The sequence below is a fragment of the Megascapheus bottae genome, chromosome 1, assembly GCF_031878675.1.
Source record: "Megascapheus bottae isolate mThoBot1 chromosome 1, mThoBot2.hap1, whole genome shotgun sequence".
Classification (NCBI taxonomy): Eukaryota; Metazoa; Chordata; class Mammalia; order Rodentia; family Geomyidae; genus Megascapheus; species Megascapheus bottae.
In genome coordinates this window covers 100,487,370-100,501,445 of record NC_143509.1, presented here as the reverse complement: position 1 = coordinate 100,501,445, position 14,076 = coordinate 100,487,370, and the positions used below count along the sequence as shown (strand labels likewise).

At 41.0% G+C, this 14,076-nt stretch overlaps 1 protein-coding gene and 1 pseudogene across 3 annotated transcripts in view; both read right to left on the bottom strand.

Annotated features, from left to right (window-relative positions):
• The window catches only part of Ttc3 (tetratricopeptide repeat domain 3), a 116,372-nt gene that overhangs the window by 9,528 nt on the left and 92,768 nt on the right, over positions 1 to 14,076 (bottom strand). For all 3 annotated transcript variants that reach the window (XM_090349244.1, XM_090349237.1, XM_090349233.1), the window contains 6 exons: positions 8,906 to 9,045; positions 7,724 to 7,792; positions 6,188 to 6,284; positions 5,299 to 5,399; positions 2,468 to 2,558; positions 1,665 to 1,766 (listed from right to left, as the gene is read on the bottom strand). In XM_090349244.1, coding sequence (XP_090205370.1) covers positions 1,665 to 1,766; positions 2,468 to 2,558; positions 5,299 to 5,399; positions 6,188 to 6,284; positions 7,724 to 7,792; positions 8,906 to 9,045 — 600 coding nt within the window. The remainder of the gene's footprint in view (positions 1 to 1,664; positions 1,767 to 2,467; positions 2,559 to 5,298; positions 5,400 to 6,187; positions 6,285 to 7,723; positions 7,793 to 8,905; positions 9,046 to 14,076) is intronic.
• LOC150069698 (small nucleolar RNA U3) lies at positions 12,666 to 12,805 on the bottom strand (annotated as a pseudogene).

The window sequence follows — 14,076 nt, the reverse complement described above, 5'->3', positions numbered from 1 at the left end:
GATGACTGCATAAAATCTAAACTTCAGTGTGCTCTTCCCTTGAACTCCTCAGAGTACAGCCCAGCCTTGTAACAAAGGTAGTTCCTGAGTTTTAATCCCTCTCCTGCCTGTTCTCTTTCCTCTACCCTTACAGCCATTCCGTCACCCTTACTCCACTAATGGCTCATCACCAGTCAAGTGGATTCACTCCAGGTTTTGTCTCCACTGCCACCTGTCTCATCTGCATAAAGCACCAAAACCTAGACCAACCTGCTAGCTGGGAACTCCTAAGGAACTGCTTAACAAACTGTCACGTGGCTTAGAAACAAGGCTTCTTTGGTGCATGCATGTGTGCAGTCCAACGCTCTCCCCTCAGTCCCTTCCCCATGCCTAGTAAACAACCTTAGGCCCAGCCTTGTTCACCACTGAATGACTGAGCGAATGAGGAACGAATGAGACACAAAGTAGATGGCTTTAAGGGACACTTATTAGTTAAGCTCCTGGCACAGTGAGATTTCCCAGAATTTGAAAATAAAAGTTCTTGAGTAATTACAAAATTTCATTAAGCTAAAATGACAAGTTATCAGTAACCATCTACAAAGATCAAAAGTTTTTTGTTCTATCTCTGCTGTAAAAACTTGAGAGAAACTGTAAATGAGAGGCAATCTTCTAAATAAAACCCTGCTTCTTACTCAGGGCAATGAAAATGTTCAAGCTTTCTACCTGCAAGTGCTTAAGACCAGCCAATGGGAGGAGCTGAGGAGGACACCTCGGACAGGAGGCCCACCAGTGCACAGACTGCAGGGCTGTGCAGGGAAGGCTGAGAGGGAAGCCCTGACTGGGTTGTATGGGTAAGGTGGCAAGTAGATGACTGGCTCAGACAAGAGTCTGGCAATAGCAGGAAGGCAGAAATCAGGTATTAGGGCAAGCAGTCTCCTTTCTCTGCTTGTAGAAACCATATTTCATGTCAAGTCAAAACATTCTAAAAACCACTTTTCATTGACCTTTTTAACAATTTTTAGATTCTTATCAGAATGCCTGATCATCTTTGATTTAATCCACTTTCGAGTGATATTTACAGAGCATCTGTTTCGTGTCTAAATTTCAGAAACATGTGCCACCTCAGAATACAGTAATACTGGGCTTTGCACACTATAACTAATGTCTCACTTTTCTGTGCTGTGCATTGTAAAATAAAGACACATCAGAAGATTCAAGTCATACATCAAAAATTTACATTAAAATGCATTAGGGTAGACCATCAAAATCTTGCATGTCTAAGATATAGCAGTATTTATTCTGTATTAGATGAGGAACCCCCCAGGTATGTAGGAATGAGAACCAGAGCTGCAAATAGTAAGGGTCTGACTCAACTGCAGGCACTTCTATGCCTGGAGTACTTGCTCAGATGTGAAAATACATGTGTGGCACCACCTGGGAGAAAAGGCAGATGAAGTGCATAAAAGTGGAACATGTCCAGGTGCCAGCCTGATCTGCTTCCTCAATAATGAAAGCATACGGGCAGTAGAGACACCACGGTTATACAGTAATAGCAATAATGAAACCATAAGGACAGACACAGCACCGTTCCATCCCTAGTACAACTACCAACAAGCCACATGAACCTGTTAAGAAAAGAGCGCTTCACTTTCCCTCCCCATCTAAATAAGATGCAACAGACTTACTGTGTTATAGGCAGGAAATGACAGCTCAGAAATCTGTGTTTTAGAAAGTTCACTGAGCTGAGAACCATTTTTAATTGCTTTAATTTGCTCTTCAAACTCAGCCTGTGGATACAAGGGAAAATGTGAAGTTTTTTAAATCGCAAAGGAAAATCCACAACTCATATTTTCATATTTTTTCCTTCAGTGTACATTACAAACGATCAAGAATTTTCTAAGAAACACAGCATCCTACCACTTGAGCCACAGTTCCTCTTCCAGCTTTTTGGTGGTTAACTGGAGATAAAGAGTCTCAAGGAGCCGGGCACTGGTGGCTCACACCTGTAATCTTAGCTACTCAGGAGGCTGAGATCTCAGGATCATGTTTCAAAGCCAGACTGGGCACCCAGCAAACCAGAAGTGGTGCTGTGGCTCAAGTGGTAGAGCACTAGCCTTGAGCTGAAGAGCTCAGAGACAGTGCCCAGGCCCAGAGTTCAAGCCCCACTACTGACAAAAAGTCTCATGGAGCTCTTTTCTGCCTGTGCTGGCTTTGAACTGCAATTCTCAGTCTTCTTAGTAGCTAGGATTACAGACATGAACCACACGTCCCTACTTAACACAATTATTTCTTAAAAGGAAAGTTCATAGTAAGATCTCACTAAGTAGAATATTCTGAAAATTTATCAAATATATCAAAATTTAATCTATCAATCAAGTGCAATGTTGATAATTAAGAAAATATTAATTTCATAAAAATTCACAATATCAATAAAAATATATTACTGCCACTAATAGTTAAAAAGATAATGGAAGGTTTTACAGCTTACCTTTACTTTCTTAATTTCTTCTGTAACATTAGAAAGAAATGATTCCCATGAAAGTATATCAGACTCCATGTCAAGATACACTGCAGAATCACTAAAAAAGTAAAAAAGATGGAACTATTCAATGTCCACTACAGAAAATGGCAAATAAAATGAAAACAAACATGACTGAAAGATACATTAAACATTACCCCACCATCAACTATTTTAAAAGAATTATATATTTTGCCAGATTCCTATTAGAAACACTGTAGGGAATCTTAAAATATATTAAAAAAGATGCAAGAAACCTAAAATTAACTGGGTAGAGGAGATACTATCTTGAATTTATTTGCTCAAATTTGAAGCTTAGAACATTCTTCATTTGGTCTTTGCAATAAAGAAATAAATAAACTTTGGCCAGGTATCTATAGCTCATACCTGTTTTAACCCTAGTTGCGCAAAAGACTGAGATCTGAGGATTGAAGTTTGAAGCCAGCCCAGGCAGAAAAGTCTGAGTCTCTCTCTACATCTCTCTTTCTCTCTTTTCCTTGAACTTATACTGTCCTTGAGCTTTTTCAAGGCTCGTGCTCTACAACTTGAGCCACAGCACCACTTCCAGCTTTTTTTTAATGTAATATCGAGGCTTGGTGCCTGCTAGGCAAGCACTCTGCCACTAGGCCATACTCCTGGCCCCTGTGAGTTTCTTATCTCCAATTAACCACTCAAAAACTAGAAGTAGCACTGTGGCTCAAGTGGTAGAGTGCTAGCTAGCCCTGAGCACAAAGATCAGTGACAGTACTGAGTTCAAGCCCCACAACCAATCAATAAAATAAAATTAAATAAATAAAAAACCTGGGACCTGGAGGGAAGGAAACGGGGACAAAAACATGACAAGGGGTATCAATGTGTGAAAAGTAATGTACCAACTACCTGGCGAATGTAACTGCAACCCTGACAATAAAAAATAAAAACCCTGGAACGTGCAAAACAATCAAATAAAACTTAAATGTCCAGCTGGTTATGTCAAAGAGAAGGATGGGAGCAGACAGAATAAGAATAAGTGTAGACCTCAGCATTCATGGACTGCTCTACTGTGAGGTACAACACACTCTTAATTGAGACGATCAGAAATACCAACAGTCTGGGGCCGGGAGTTTGGCCTAGTGGTAGAGTGCTTGCCTAGCATGCATGAAAACCTGGGTTCGATTCCTCCATACCACACACATAGACAAACCAGAAGTGGTGCTATGGCTCAAGTGGTAGAGCTTGAGGAAAAAGTCCAAGGACAGCACTCAGGCCCCAAGTTCAAGCCCCAAGACTGACAAAAAAAAAAGTCTCAAGGCCTTTGCTGCCTGGGATGGCTTCAAATCATGATCCTCAGATCCCAGCCTCCTGAGCAGTTAGGATTACAGGCATGAGCCACCAGTGCCCAGCTAGAATGTTTCTTTACTTGTGCTTTGGTGAAAACAAGCAGGGTTAGTATAGAAACGACTACCAGGCTTAATGAAGGAGTCTATAGTGATGGATAAAATGGTAAGATAAGGTAAACTGTGATTCACAGCCCAAAGCAAACTTAACAGAGGCTTTTCAACACTTGATGTATATATAAGTTGAACTAGTCCTGTAATGTGCATCAGCATATCCACTTAAAATCTTTAAAGAGGAAGTACATGTATACTGTATCTTTTTTCATAACCCACACAACCAACCAGAACCCTCCTCCTGGCTCATGTCTGAGTTTGAAATCTGAATAAAAAATACAAGACCTAGGCAAATGAAAATCTTGGGGTTTAAAACAAAAGACCAATGTGCGTGACAGGATTGAAGAAACAGATAAAAAGCAATCTCCTGTGTGCGACTCCACACTCAGGGATGGGATGTAGCTAATTCTTGTCTTAAATGGTGTGATACATTATGTTCAATTCCTAGGTATCTCAAAAATCCACAAAATTTACATGGAGAAATGCAATATGCTAGGTTGACAGTTTGCATGCTGGTATACTACTCCATCTTTCAAATTCAAGTTGGAGAAGTATAATAATCAGTATGAGAAGAAATTCTTCTATCTAGTAGAAATGTAAACTTTTAGCATTAATGAACGTATTTTGCAAGATTAACTATATATTATTAACTAAATATTTAGTTAGAATTCATTAAGATGTTTTGGACTTTTTGGAAGGCAGTACTAGGCTTTGAATTTAGGGCCTGGAACTCTCCAATCTGGTGTTCTACCACTTGAGTCACTTCCCCACCCTTTTTGCTTGTCTCAGTTGCTAACAGGGCCTCCTATTTGTGCCTGAGCTAGGCTGGACCTCAATTCTATCTGTGCCTCCTAGAAACCTGGGCCAACAAGCATACAAGCATACACTACTACACTTAGCTTTTTATTAGCGCACTTAAAAAAATGCAATCTCTTTTAATTTTTTTTCCCATGCTGACCCTAAACTGTAATTCTATTTTTCTGCTTTTGGTCGGTTGTGGGACTTGAACTCTTGGCCTGGGTGTTGTCCCTGAGCTCTTCAGCTCACAGCTATGCCCTACCCCTGGGCCGTAGTACCTACTTCCGGTTTTCTGCTGGTTAATTGAAGATAAGAGTCTCATGGACTTTAGTGGCCAGGCTGGCTTTGAACTGCAATCCTCAAATCTCAGCCTCCTGAGCAACTAGAATTTCAGGTGTAAGTGGCCGGCTAAACTGTAATTCTTCTGATCTCAGCTTCTGCTCATTTTTTATTTCTCTGTGACTGTGTATCTATTTAAATAAAAAGGTCCTAATGGTAAAATCTTTTCTCGATTGTTTCTAACTTCGCTTCCTAAGCCACTAGTTCGGAAGACTCTCTGGGAAGCCATACTACCTGCTGGTCAGCTTGAGGTTCTTAAGAAAGACTTCTGCTTGTGATGCCATGCTCTGTAACTTATACACTTCATACTCCTTGCAGTTTTCAAGCACAGATACCTGCCAGCAAATTAAAGATGGTTAGGTATTTTTCAAATGAAAACTGAAACTATTTACAAGTGAACCACCACAGCCAACTAGAAGCATAGTTTTTATTTTTTTAATTATTTTATTTATTTATTTATTGTTGAGGTAATGTATAGCGGGACTATAGTTACATGTGCCAAATAGTAGGTACATTACTTCTCACAAATTGATACCCTTCTCATGTTCAGTTTTTCTTTTATCCTGTGCCAGTCTCATGGCTTGAACTTAGGACCTGCACACTGTCCCTAAGATTTTGTTTTGCTCAATGCTGGTGCTCTATCACTTGGGTCACAGCTCTACTACTGGCTTTTTGGATGTTTATTGTACTTTCCTGCCGGGCTAGTTCTGGACCATGATCCTCAGCCTCCTGAGTAGCTAGGATTACAGACGCCCAGCAGGAGCATATCCTTAGTAAGTTATTTCCATTGATGGTTCAAGTAACAGAGTGTTTTACGGTTGGGCGCTTCATGGCACACTATCTGATTAAATGCACTGAAGCTATACTATTCAGTGTGAGGAGTGACGAAATGGTTTTGCCGAAGTGTTGTACAGTATGAATGCATGTACGCAACACAAGGAGAGGGGCTGTGCTGGGGAGAAAGACAGGATTATAGGTGATAGAAACCTCTCATCTCAGTTCCCAACAGTAACATCATGCCTACCATGTAATTAAAGAAACACAAAAGCGGGCAAGCAGACCTGGCACATGGGCCTTCACCACCATCCTCCACGGCCTTGCTCTCATGGCCGCCGGCACTCACCTCTGCAGCTACTGCTCTTTGCCGGCTCTCTTCCCAGCACTCCTTCCTTTTCTGTATACACTCTTCTATTTGCATTTTCTCACTTGTGAATGTATTACTACAATGTTGAAAGAAAGAAGCAAAAGCCTTGAGAATATATGCAGCTCAGATCCATTTTAAGATCATGCCACCCCTATTTTCCTGTCTATTTTACCTGAGAACAGGATGTGTGTGTGTGAGAGAGCATGCGCATGCGCATGTGCTCTCTGCAATTTACAAATGACCAAAGGAAAATGTCAAACCCAAGGTGAGCATGTGAGGGCGCAGCTGAAAGGTGGAGAATGCAACGCCAGGTCACTGGTTTACCAGAGCACAACCTGCTATGTGGATAAACCCTATCAAATAGCTTCACTTCTGAGCCAGAAACTTTTACATACATCACCAGCAAATGACCCAACAACAAGAATGGCTCAGAGACATCCTTCCTAAAGAGGAGAAAATGAAACCAAATGCTAAAAAAGGTGGCCATGTAGCATGCTGGAAATGAAGTGTGACATTATCAAATGATGAAAGCAAAACACAACCACTCACCAGCAAAACCCAGTCATCCCTAGGTGGAAACATATTACCCAGCAGGCAAGACTAAAAGGGCACTTTTCATAGGCTACAATAAAAACTAATACATTTGTATTTCACAGCAACAAACTACTGTTGTACAGCCAAGACTAACATTTCAAACAACAAGAATAAGAGGTTTGTAATGCTTGGAATGGAACCGAGGACCCGTGCCTTGCAAACCCAGAAAAGTACTTCTACCACCTCGTTACACCCCACCCCTAAGAAAAATTTCCAACACACCTTTAGCTTCAAGTTCATTCAAGTAAGTAAGAGTAACTAAAACAGTAAGTTCAGGATTTATTTACATTACCTGGTAAAATAAAAATACCTAAAAAAGATATATGGAAATAGGCTGGGAGTTTAGCCTAGTGGTAGAGTGATTGCCTAGCATGCATGAAGCTGGTACCACATAGACAGAAAAGGCCAGAAGTGGCACTATGGCTCAAGTGGCAGAGTGCTAGCCTTGAACAAAATAAAGTCCAAGGACAGTGCCCAGGCCCTGAGATATATATATATATATCCATCCATAATAATGTACTTATTTGTATCTTAGTTTCAAAATAAAATGAAAATAAAGATAGGCAATTATTATTTGTTTTTTGGACTTGTCCTATGGCTTGTACTCGTCCGTAAGGCCTGGTTGTTGTCCTTGAGCTTTTGTGCCCCAGGCTAGCACTCTACCACTTGAGCCACAGCCTTACACTTGGCTTTTTGGTGGTTAATTGGAGATAAGAGTCTCACAGATTTTTCTGCATGGACTAACTTTCAACCTCAATTCTCAGATTTTAGCCTACAAAGTAATTGGGATTATAGGTATCCACCACCAGAGCCTGGCCAGATAAAATTATTTTAAAGAAATAGATAAGCAATAATACGTTTACAAGTCTAGTACTTCTATTAGAAAAAGTGTAAGATATTGAAAATAAATAAACTGCCTACCTGCTTTCAAGGGACTGGTTGGGAAAAAGTTCCCGGATCTTGTCTAGGACATCATATTTCTGGATAGACCTACAAAAGCAGAGTCACCAGTTAAATTAGTCTGTAGATTTTAATGCACCTTCTCCAGTAAATTACATCATATCCATACAAGCATTTTTAATTAAAAATGTTTTAATATTTTTGTTTCATTTCCACCTTATAAATAGGCAAAGAATTGAGGTTGTTTTCCTTCTGGGAAACTTTCCTTTTACACCTAGAGGAGATACTAACTTTTTCTTCATTCTGCTCACAGAGATATTACCCTTTCTCAGTTCAGAAAGCATGCCTCAGGTGGCTTCAGATGGAAGCCAGGAGCACAGGCTCTGAGATATCACCTTTGGTAGAAGCAGTAGCTCTCTCACTCAGAGGACAATTTATGACTTCACAATCAAAACAGGACAATTGCACATCTTTCCTGTTTTCAGTTTCTAAACTGTATGTGAACAGCTAAATGATGCTTGTGACAGTTCTAGGCTTAAACTATCAACAAGCACTATAGTTTCCACATCTATATTCTTAGAGACCTTAAACATCACAGAAGTCTGGCTACCCTGCCAGAGAGCACATGGTAAGATCATATAGATAACTGTCAGATGGAGAGGCTATATGAGGGGGAAAGATCCTGAATCCCAGAAGCTGAGCCATCCCATCGGAGCCCAGCCCAAAAGGTGAAAATAACAATTACACTTCACAATGTGTGTGTATATATATATATTTTTTTTAAATTAATTAATTAATTAATTTTTTTTTGCCAGTCCCGGGCTTGATCTCAGGGCCTGAGCACTATCCTTGGACTTTCTCAAGGCTAGAAATCGAATCTGGGTCTTCATGCACGCTAGGCAAGCACTCTACCAGTAGGCTAAACTCCTGGCCCACATCACAGTGTTTTTAAGAAAAGGTATTGCCTTTTTTTTTTTTTTTTTTGCCAGTCCTGGGGCTTCAACTCAGGGCTTAGGCACCGTCTTTGGACACTTTTTGCTCAAGGCTATCGCTCTGCCACTTGAGCCATAGCAGCACTTTCAGCTTTTTCTGTGTATGTGGTACCAAGGAATCAAACCCAGGGTTTCGTGTATGCGAGGAGAGCACTCTACCACTTAGGCTACACTCCCAGTCTAGAGGTATTGCCTTTCAATTGTTACTTACGTTTCACTGATATTTAAGATCTTCTTCATTTTCTTCTTCATTCCTTTTAATCTTTCTTGAAATTCTTTTTTCTCTCGCAGCCATTTTTTAATTTCTTTGTCCAAATCTTGGAGGAACCAATCTAATTCTGTCTTGGAGATCTAAAACATTTCAGAAGGTACTTGAAAACAGTAAGATGCATTTTTTTTTTTGGAGGACAAGCAGGGGGGGGGTAGGGGGGGGTAGGAGTGAGTCTGCAAGAGCAGATTGGTTACAATGTATTAGCTCCCACAGTGACTTGAGATGTAGGGGAATAAAATCGCATGAGCTAGCACCCATGGCAGGTTATGCTACAACGAGCAGCTCTACGAGCAGCTCTGACATAACGTCCTACAACACGAACTCATCCTAAGCACTAGGTGCGCCCACCTCATTACAAAAAGGCATTCTGCATACGTAAGGACTCCCACTTCACGCTCCACCCGACACATTTCTTTAATGTAGAAGTAGTCTGCATAAGCTTAATACATTTTATTTGCTTTAAAACATAAAATGTAGCCAGGCAAGGTGGCTCACACCTGTAATCCTGTAATGTCAGGAGGCTGAGATCTGAGGATAGCAGTTCAAAGCCAGCCAGGCACTAAATCTGTGAGACTCTTATCTCTGATTAACCACTAGAAAAAACTGGAAGTGGGGTTGTGATTTAAGGGGTAGGGTAGTAGTCTTGAGCTGAAGAGCTCAGGGATAGCGCCTAGGCCCAGAGTTCAAGCCCCATGACCACATACCAACAAAACAAAACAATGCAAAAAACAACACACACACAAACACAAAAAACCCAAAACAACAACAACAAAAGCAAACTGGAATGCATCGGACTGCCCATTAGAGGCATTTGAGTTGAAAATATAAGAAACTCTCAGGCAACCTGACAAAAAAACGGGGAAGTGCTCAAGAAATGTTAGTTCTCTTTCCCCTAGAGAGTGAGGTGCAACACTAGGATACCCAGTCTACTTTGCCAGCTTTCCCATGCAGTTTCAGTTTTTTGAAACATCTTTGAAATACGTGTGTGCACGCGCGTGCATACACATGCACATGCAGGTGCTGGTACATGAACTCAGGCCTAGATGCTATCCTGCGCTTTTTCCTCAAGGCTAGAACTCTACCACTTGAGCCACAGCCCCACTTCTGGCTTTTTTTTTGGTGTTTAATTGGAAGTAAGAATCTCATGGACTTTCCTACCTGGGCTGGTTTTAAACCTTGATCCTCAAATCTCAGCCTCCTGAGCTGCTAGGATTATAGGAATAAGCCACTAGCACCTGGCCTTTGAAACACTAAAAGTTTTATGTCTTTTTTGAAGAATGGTAGCAAGAGGGTTGAGTGGACATGTCTGTAAATACCAATTACTTATAAGTAAAGTACTCTCTTAGTATTCCTAATTTCTAATGGCTGATTAATGGAACAGTAACCTCACATTTGCTGTTCCTGTCAGGTTTCCTGAACCTGACCTTCCTGCCTTCACTGGAACCAGGCCTGGATCACTGAGGACAAGAGTTCTTTTTCACAAAGTAAGATGCAGCCTAAAGTCAATCTATACACACAACATGGGAAATAAGTGGCTTCAAATCCAAAATGATACCGAGAGGCCATTTCTCCCTCTTAAGCCAACAATAATCGAGTGTTCAATGGTCCTGGGAGGCAAACTTGTAAACCAGTCTAGCTCCTTAAAGAATTTCCTCCCCCAATCTCGGGGCTTGACCTCAGGGCCTGAGCACTGTTCTTGGGCTTTCTCAAGGTTAGAGCTCTACCACTTGAATGACAGCACTATTTCTAGATTTTTTTTTTTCCTATGTATGTGGTACTGAGGAATCCAACCCGGGCCTTCGTGCATGCTGGCGGGCACTCTACCACTAAGCCAAACTCCTGGCCCCCACAGTTGCTTCTTGATAATTAAAGAAATAATCACATCTGAATCCCACTTGCTCTTGTATAGACACTAAAGGAACTCAGACTAGCAGTTTATATTGACAGGAAACAAGTATATCTGGGAAATCTAATACCTAATAAGCCTATAATTTTAGAGACAAAATAATTGCTTCTTTACAAATCAAACTTACTATGCTTTTGGGTACAGTAGAATGACAGAAGATCCAAAGCCATACTAACTTTAAAAAATATAGTAACAGTTCACTGTGGTAGTATACTGTAATTCCAACACTAAAGGGGCAGAGGCAGAAAAATCAAGCGTTTGAAGCCAGCTTGGGCTGCACGGCAAATTCAAAAACAAAAACCAACCTAAGAGCCAGAACACATTAGACTGCTGCTCTCTCACAGCCTTCCCCTTGGGCACAGATAACAGAACCTTGAGGAACTCTGCAATTACAGCACCCAGGCAGGCCACTACTTTATAAAGGTGGAAAGCTTTGTCAGAGAGAAATACATTTCACTCACCCACTGCCAAACTGAGGTGCCTGTGCCTCATCCTCTGTCACTCATATGGATGGCCTTAAGAATTTTCATATGGATTTACAGAAACTAAATTTGTAACAATATTTTGTTTTGTTAAACCTTCCATGGTTTATTAAACTCAAGTCCCCTATGTTATATAGTGAGCAGAGCTTTCTTTTTGTTCTTTTCATCCTTTCAATCTTCCCTAGTCCCATCCAGTAGGACTGGGACTAGGAAACATCATAAAAGCTATCTTTGGTTTTGGTCATGGGGCTTGAACTCTGGATCTGGGTGTTATCCCTGAGCTCTTCAGCTCAAGGCTAGGGCTCTACCAATTGAACCATAGTGCAGCTACTCCACTTCTGCCACCTCCAGTTAGTTTTCTGGTGGTTAACTGGAGACAAGAGTCTCATCGACTTTTTGTGCCCAGGCTGGTTTTGAACTGCAATCCTCAGACCTCAGCCTCCTGAGTAGCTAGGATAACAGGTATGAGACAGCCACCAGTGCCCAGGTTACTATAACAATTATCTTAACAGATAAATCCTTTTTCTCTGTGTATACTTAAATATTATTATTATTTGGCCAGTCCTGGAGCTTAAACTCAGGGCCTGAGCACTGTACTTGGGCTTTTTCAAGGCTAGAGTTCTAACCCTTGAACCACAGCACCACTTTTGGCTTTTTCAGTGTATGTGGTACTGAAGAACTGAACCCAGGTCTGGGTTTTTAAAAATACATTTAAAATGTGATATACAGAGGGGTTACAGTTACATAAGTCAGGTAATGAGCACATTTCCTTTTGAACAGTGTGAACTCCTCCCCCGTTTTTCCCAGTTGTTTTTTTTTTTTTTTTTTAAATGGTTGGTTGTGGGTCTCGAACTCTAGGCCTGGGAGCTGTCCCTAAGCTCCCTGGCTCAAGGCTAGTGCTCTACCACTTTGACCAACAGCACCATTTCCAGGTTTCTAGTGGTTAACTGGAGATAAGAGTCTCACAGACTTTCATGTATGGTCTGGCTTTGAACCTTGATCCTCAGATCTCAAGAACCTGAGCAGATAGAAGTATAAGTGTGAGCCCCTGGTGCTGGCTTCTTTCCCAGTCTTCCCCCCCCACCCCAAATTAACCTCTGTTTCAACCTTTGTTCCCAGGCTTTATCAGTTTCATTAGCTACAAATAATGAATTGTGTATAAGCAAAAACTGAAAAGAGCTACAGTATCAAAAAGGCTTGGGCTTCAAAATATTAAAGAGATCTGGATTTTATTAGATCCATAAACAAAAAAAATTTAAAAAGCAGTCTTAATATAAAATAGTAGCTCCTGTAACTTTTTCAAGTTGTATTTTCTTCAGAAGTTGACTCAATTCAGTTTACCTTATTCTTAGAAACCTCATCAAAATTCTCAACAAGATCTCGGTACTCTACAGATTTAGTGGAGTTTCTCTAGTAACATACTATAGAAATGATCCCTGGAAGTATATATAGTCTTTATTATTGTTGTTATTATTATTTTGTCGGTCCTGGGACTTGAACTTAGGGCCTGATTACTGTCCTTTGATATTTTTTGCTCAAGGCTAGTGCTTTGCCACTTGAGCTACAGTGCCACTTCTGGCCTTTTCTGTGTATTGTGCTACTGAGGAATTGAACCCAGAGCTTATTTGTGCTAGGTAAGCACTCTACCACTAGGCCATGTTCCTGGCCCTCAGTTTTTTCCCTTCCATAAGTGACGTTTTTTTTTTTAAGGTACCACTAAGATAATTTTCCTTTCTTTTCTTTTCCCTAACTCCCTCCCTCCCTTCCTTCCGTTCTTCTTTTTGGCCAATGTTCAGGCTTGAAATCAAGGCCTCAGTCTTGTATGACTTTTTTCCTCTCCTAGTTGGTACTCTACCAACTGAGCTAGTCAATTGGAGGTAAGAGTCTTTCCAATTTGTCTGCTTTGGCTAGCTCTGAATACTGATTCTCAGATCTCAGTCTTCTGAGTAGCTAGGATTACAGACAGATATAAGCCACTAGTGCACAGCAAATATTCTAATATTTAATATATTCTTTTAGTTGTTGATCTAAACTTCTGGAATAAAATATTCCCTTCTTTTTTTTTTTTTTTTGCCAGTCCTGGGCTTGAGCTCAGGGCCTGAGCACTGTCCTTGGACTTTCTCAAGGCCAGAGCTCTACCACTTGAGCCTCAGCACCACTTCTGGCTTTTTTCTATGTATGTGGTACCGAGGAATCGAACCCGGGTCTTCATGCGTGCTAGGCAAGCACTTTAACCACTAGGCCAAACTCCCGGCCCCAAAATATTCCCTTCTTAAATAGTATATTTACCTCTTTCAAATAAAGATACAAGTTTTTTTTGGTTCTGGGTTTTTTTTTGGTCAGTTGTGGGATTTGAACTCTGGGCCTGAGCGTTGTCTCTCAGCTTTTCAGCTCAAGTCTGCCGCCCTACCCCTTGAGTCACAGTACCACTTCCAGTTTTCTGGTGGTTAACTGGAGACAAGAGTCTCAAGATCTTTAGTGCCTGGGCTGGCTTTGAACCTCAATCTTCAGGTCTCAGCCTCCTGAGCAGCTAGGATTATAGGCATGAGCCATGGCACCTGGCTAAGATACAAGTTTTTAAAAAAGAAACACAACAGGGCAGGGAGTTTGACCTAATGGAAGAATGCTTGCCTGCCATGCACAAAGACATGGGTTCGATTGCTCGGTACCACATATACATAGAAAAAGCTGGAAGTGGTGCTGTGGCTCAAGTGGTAGAGCTC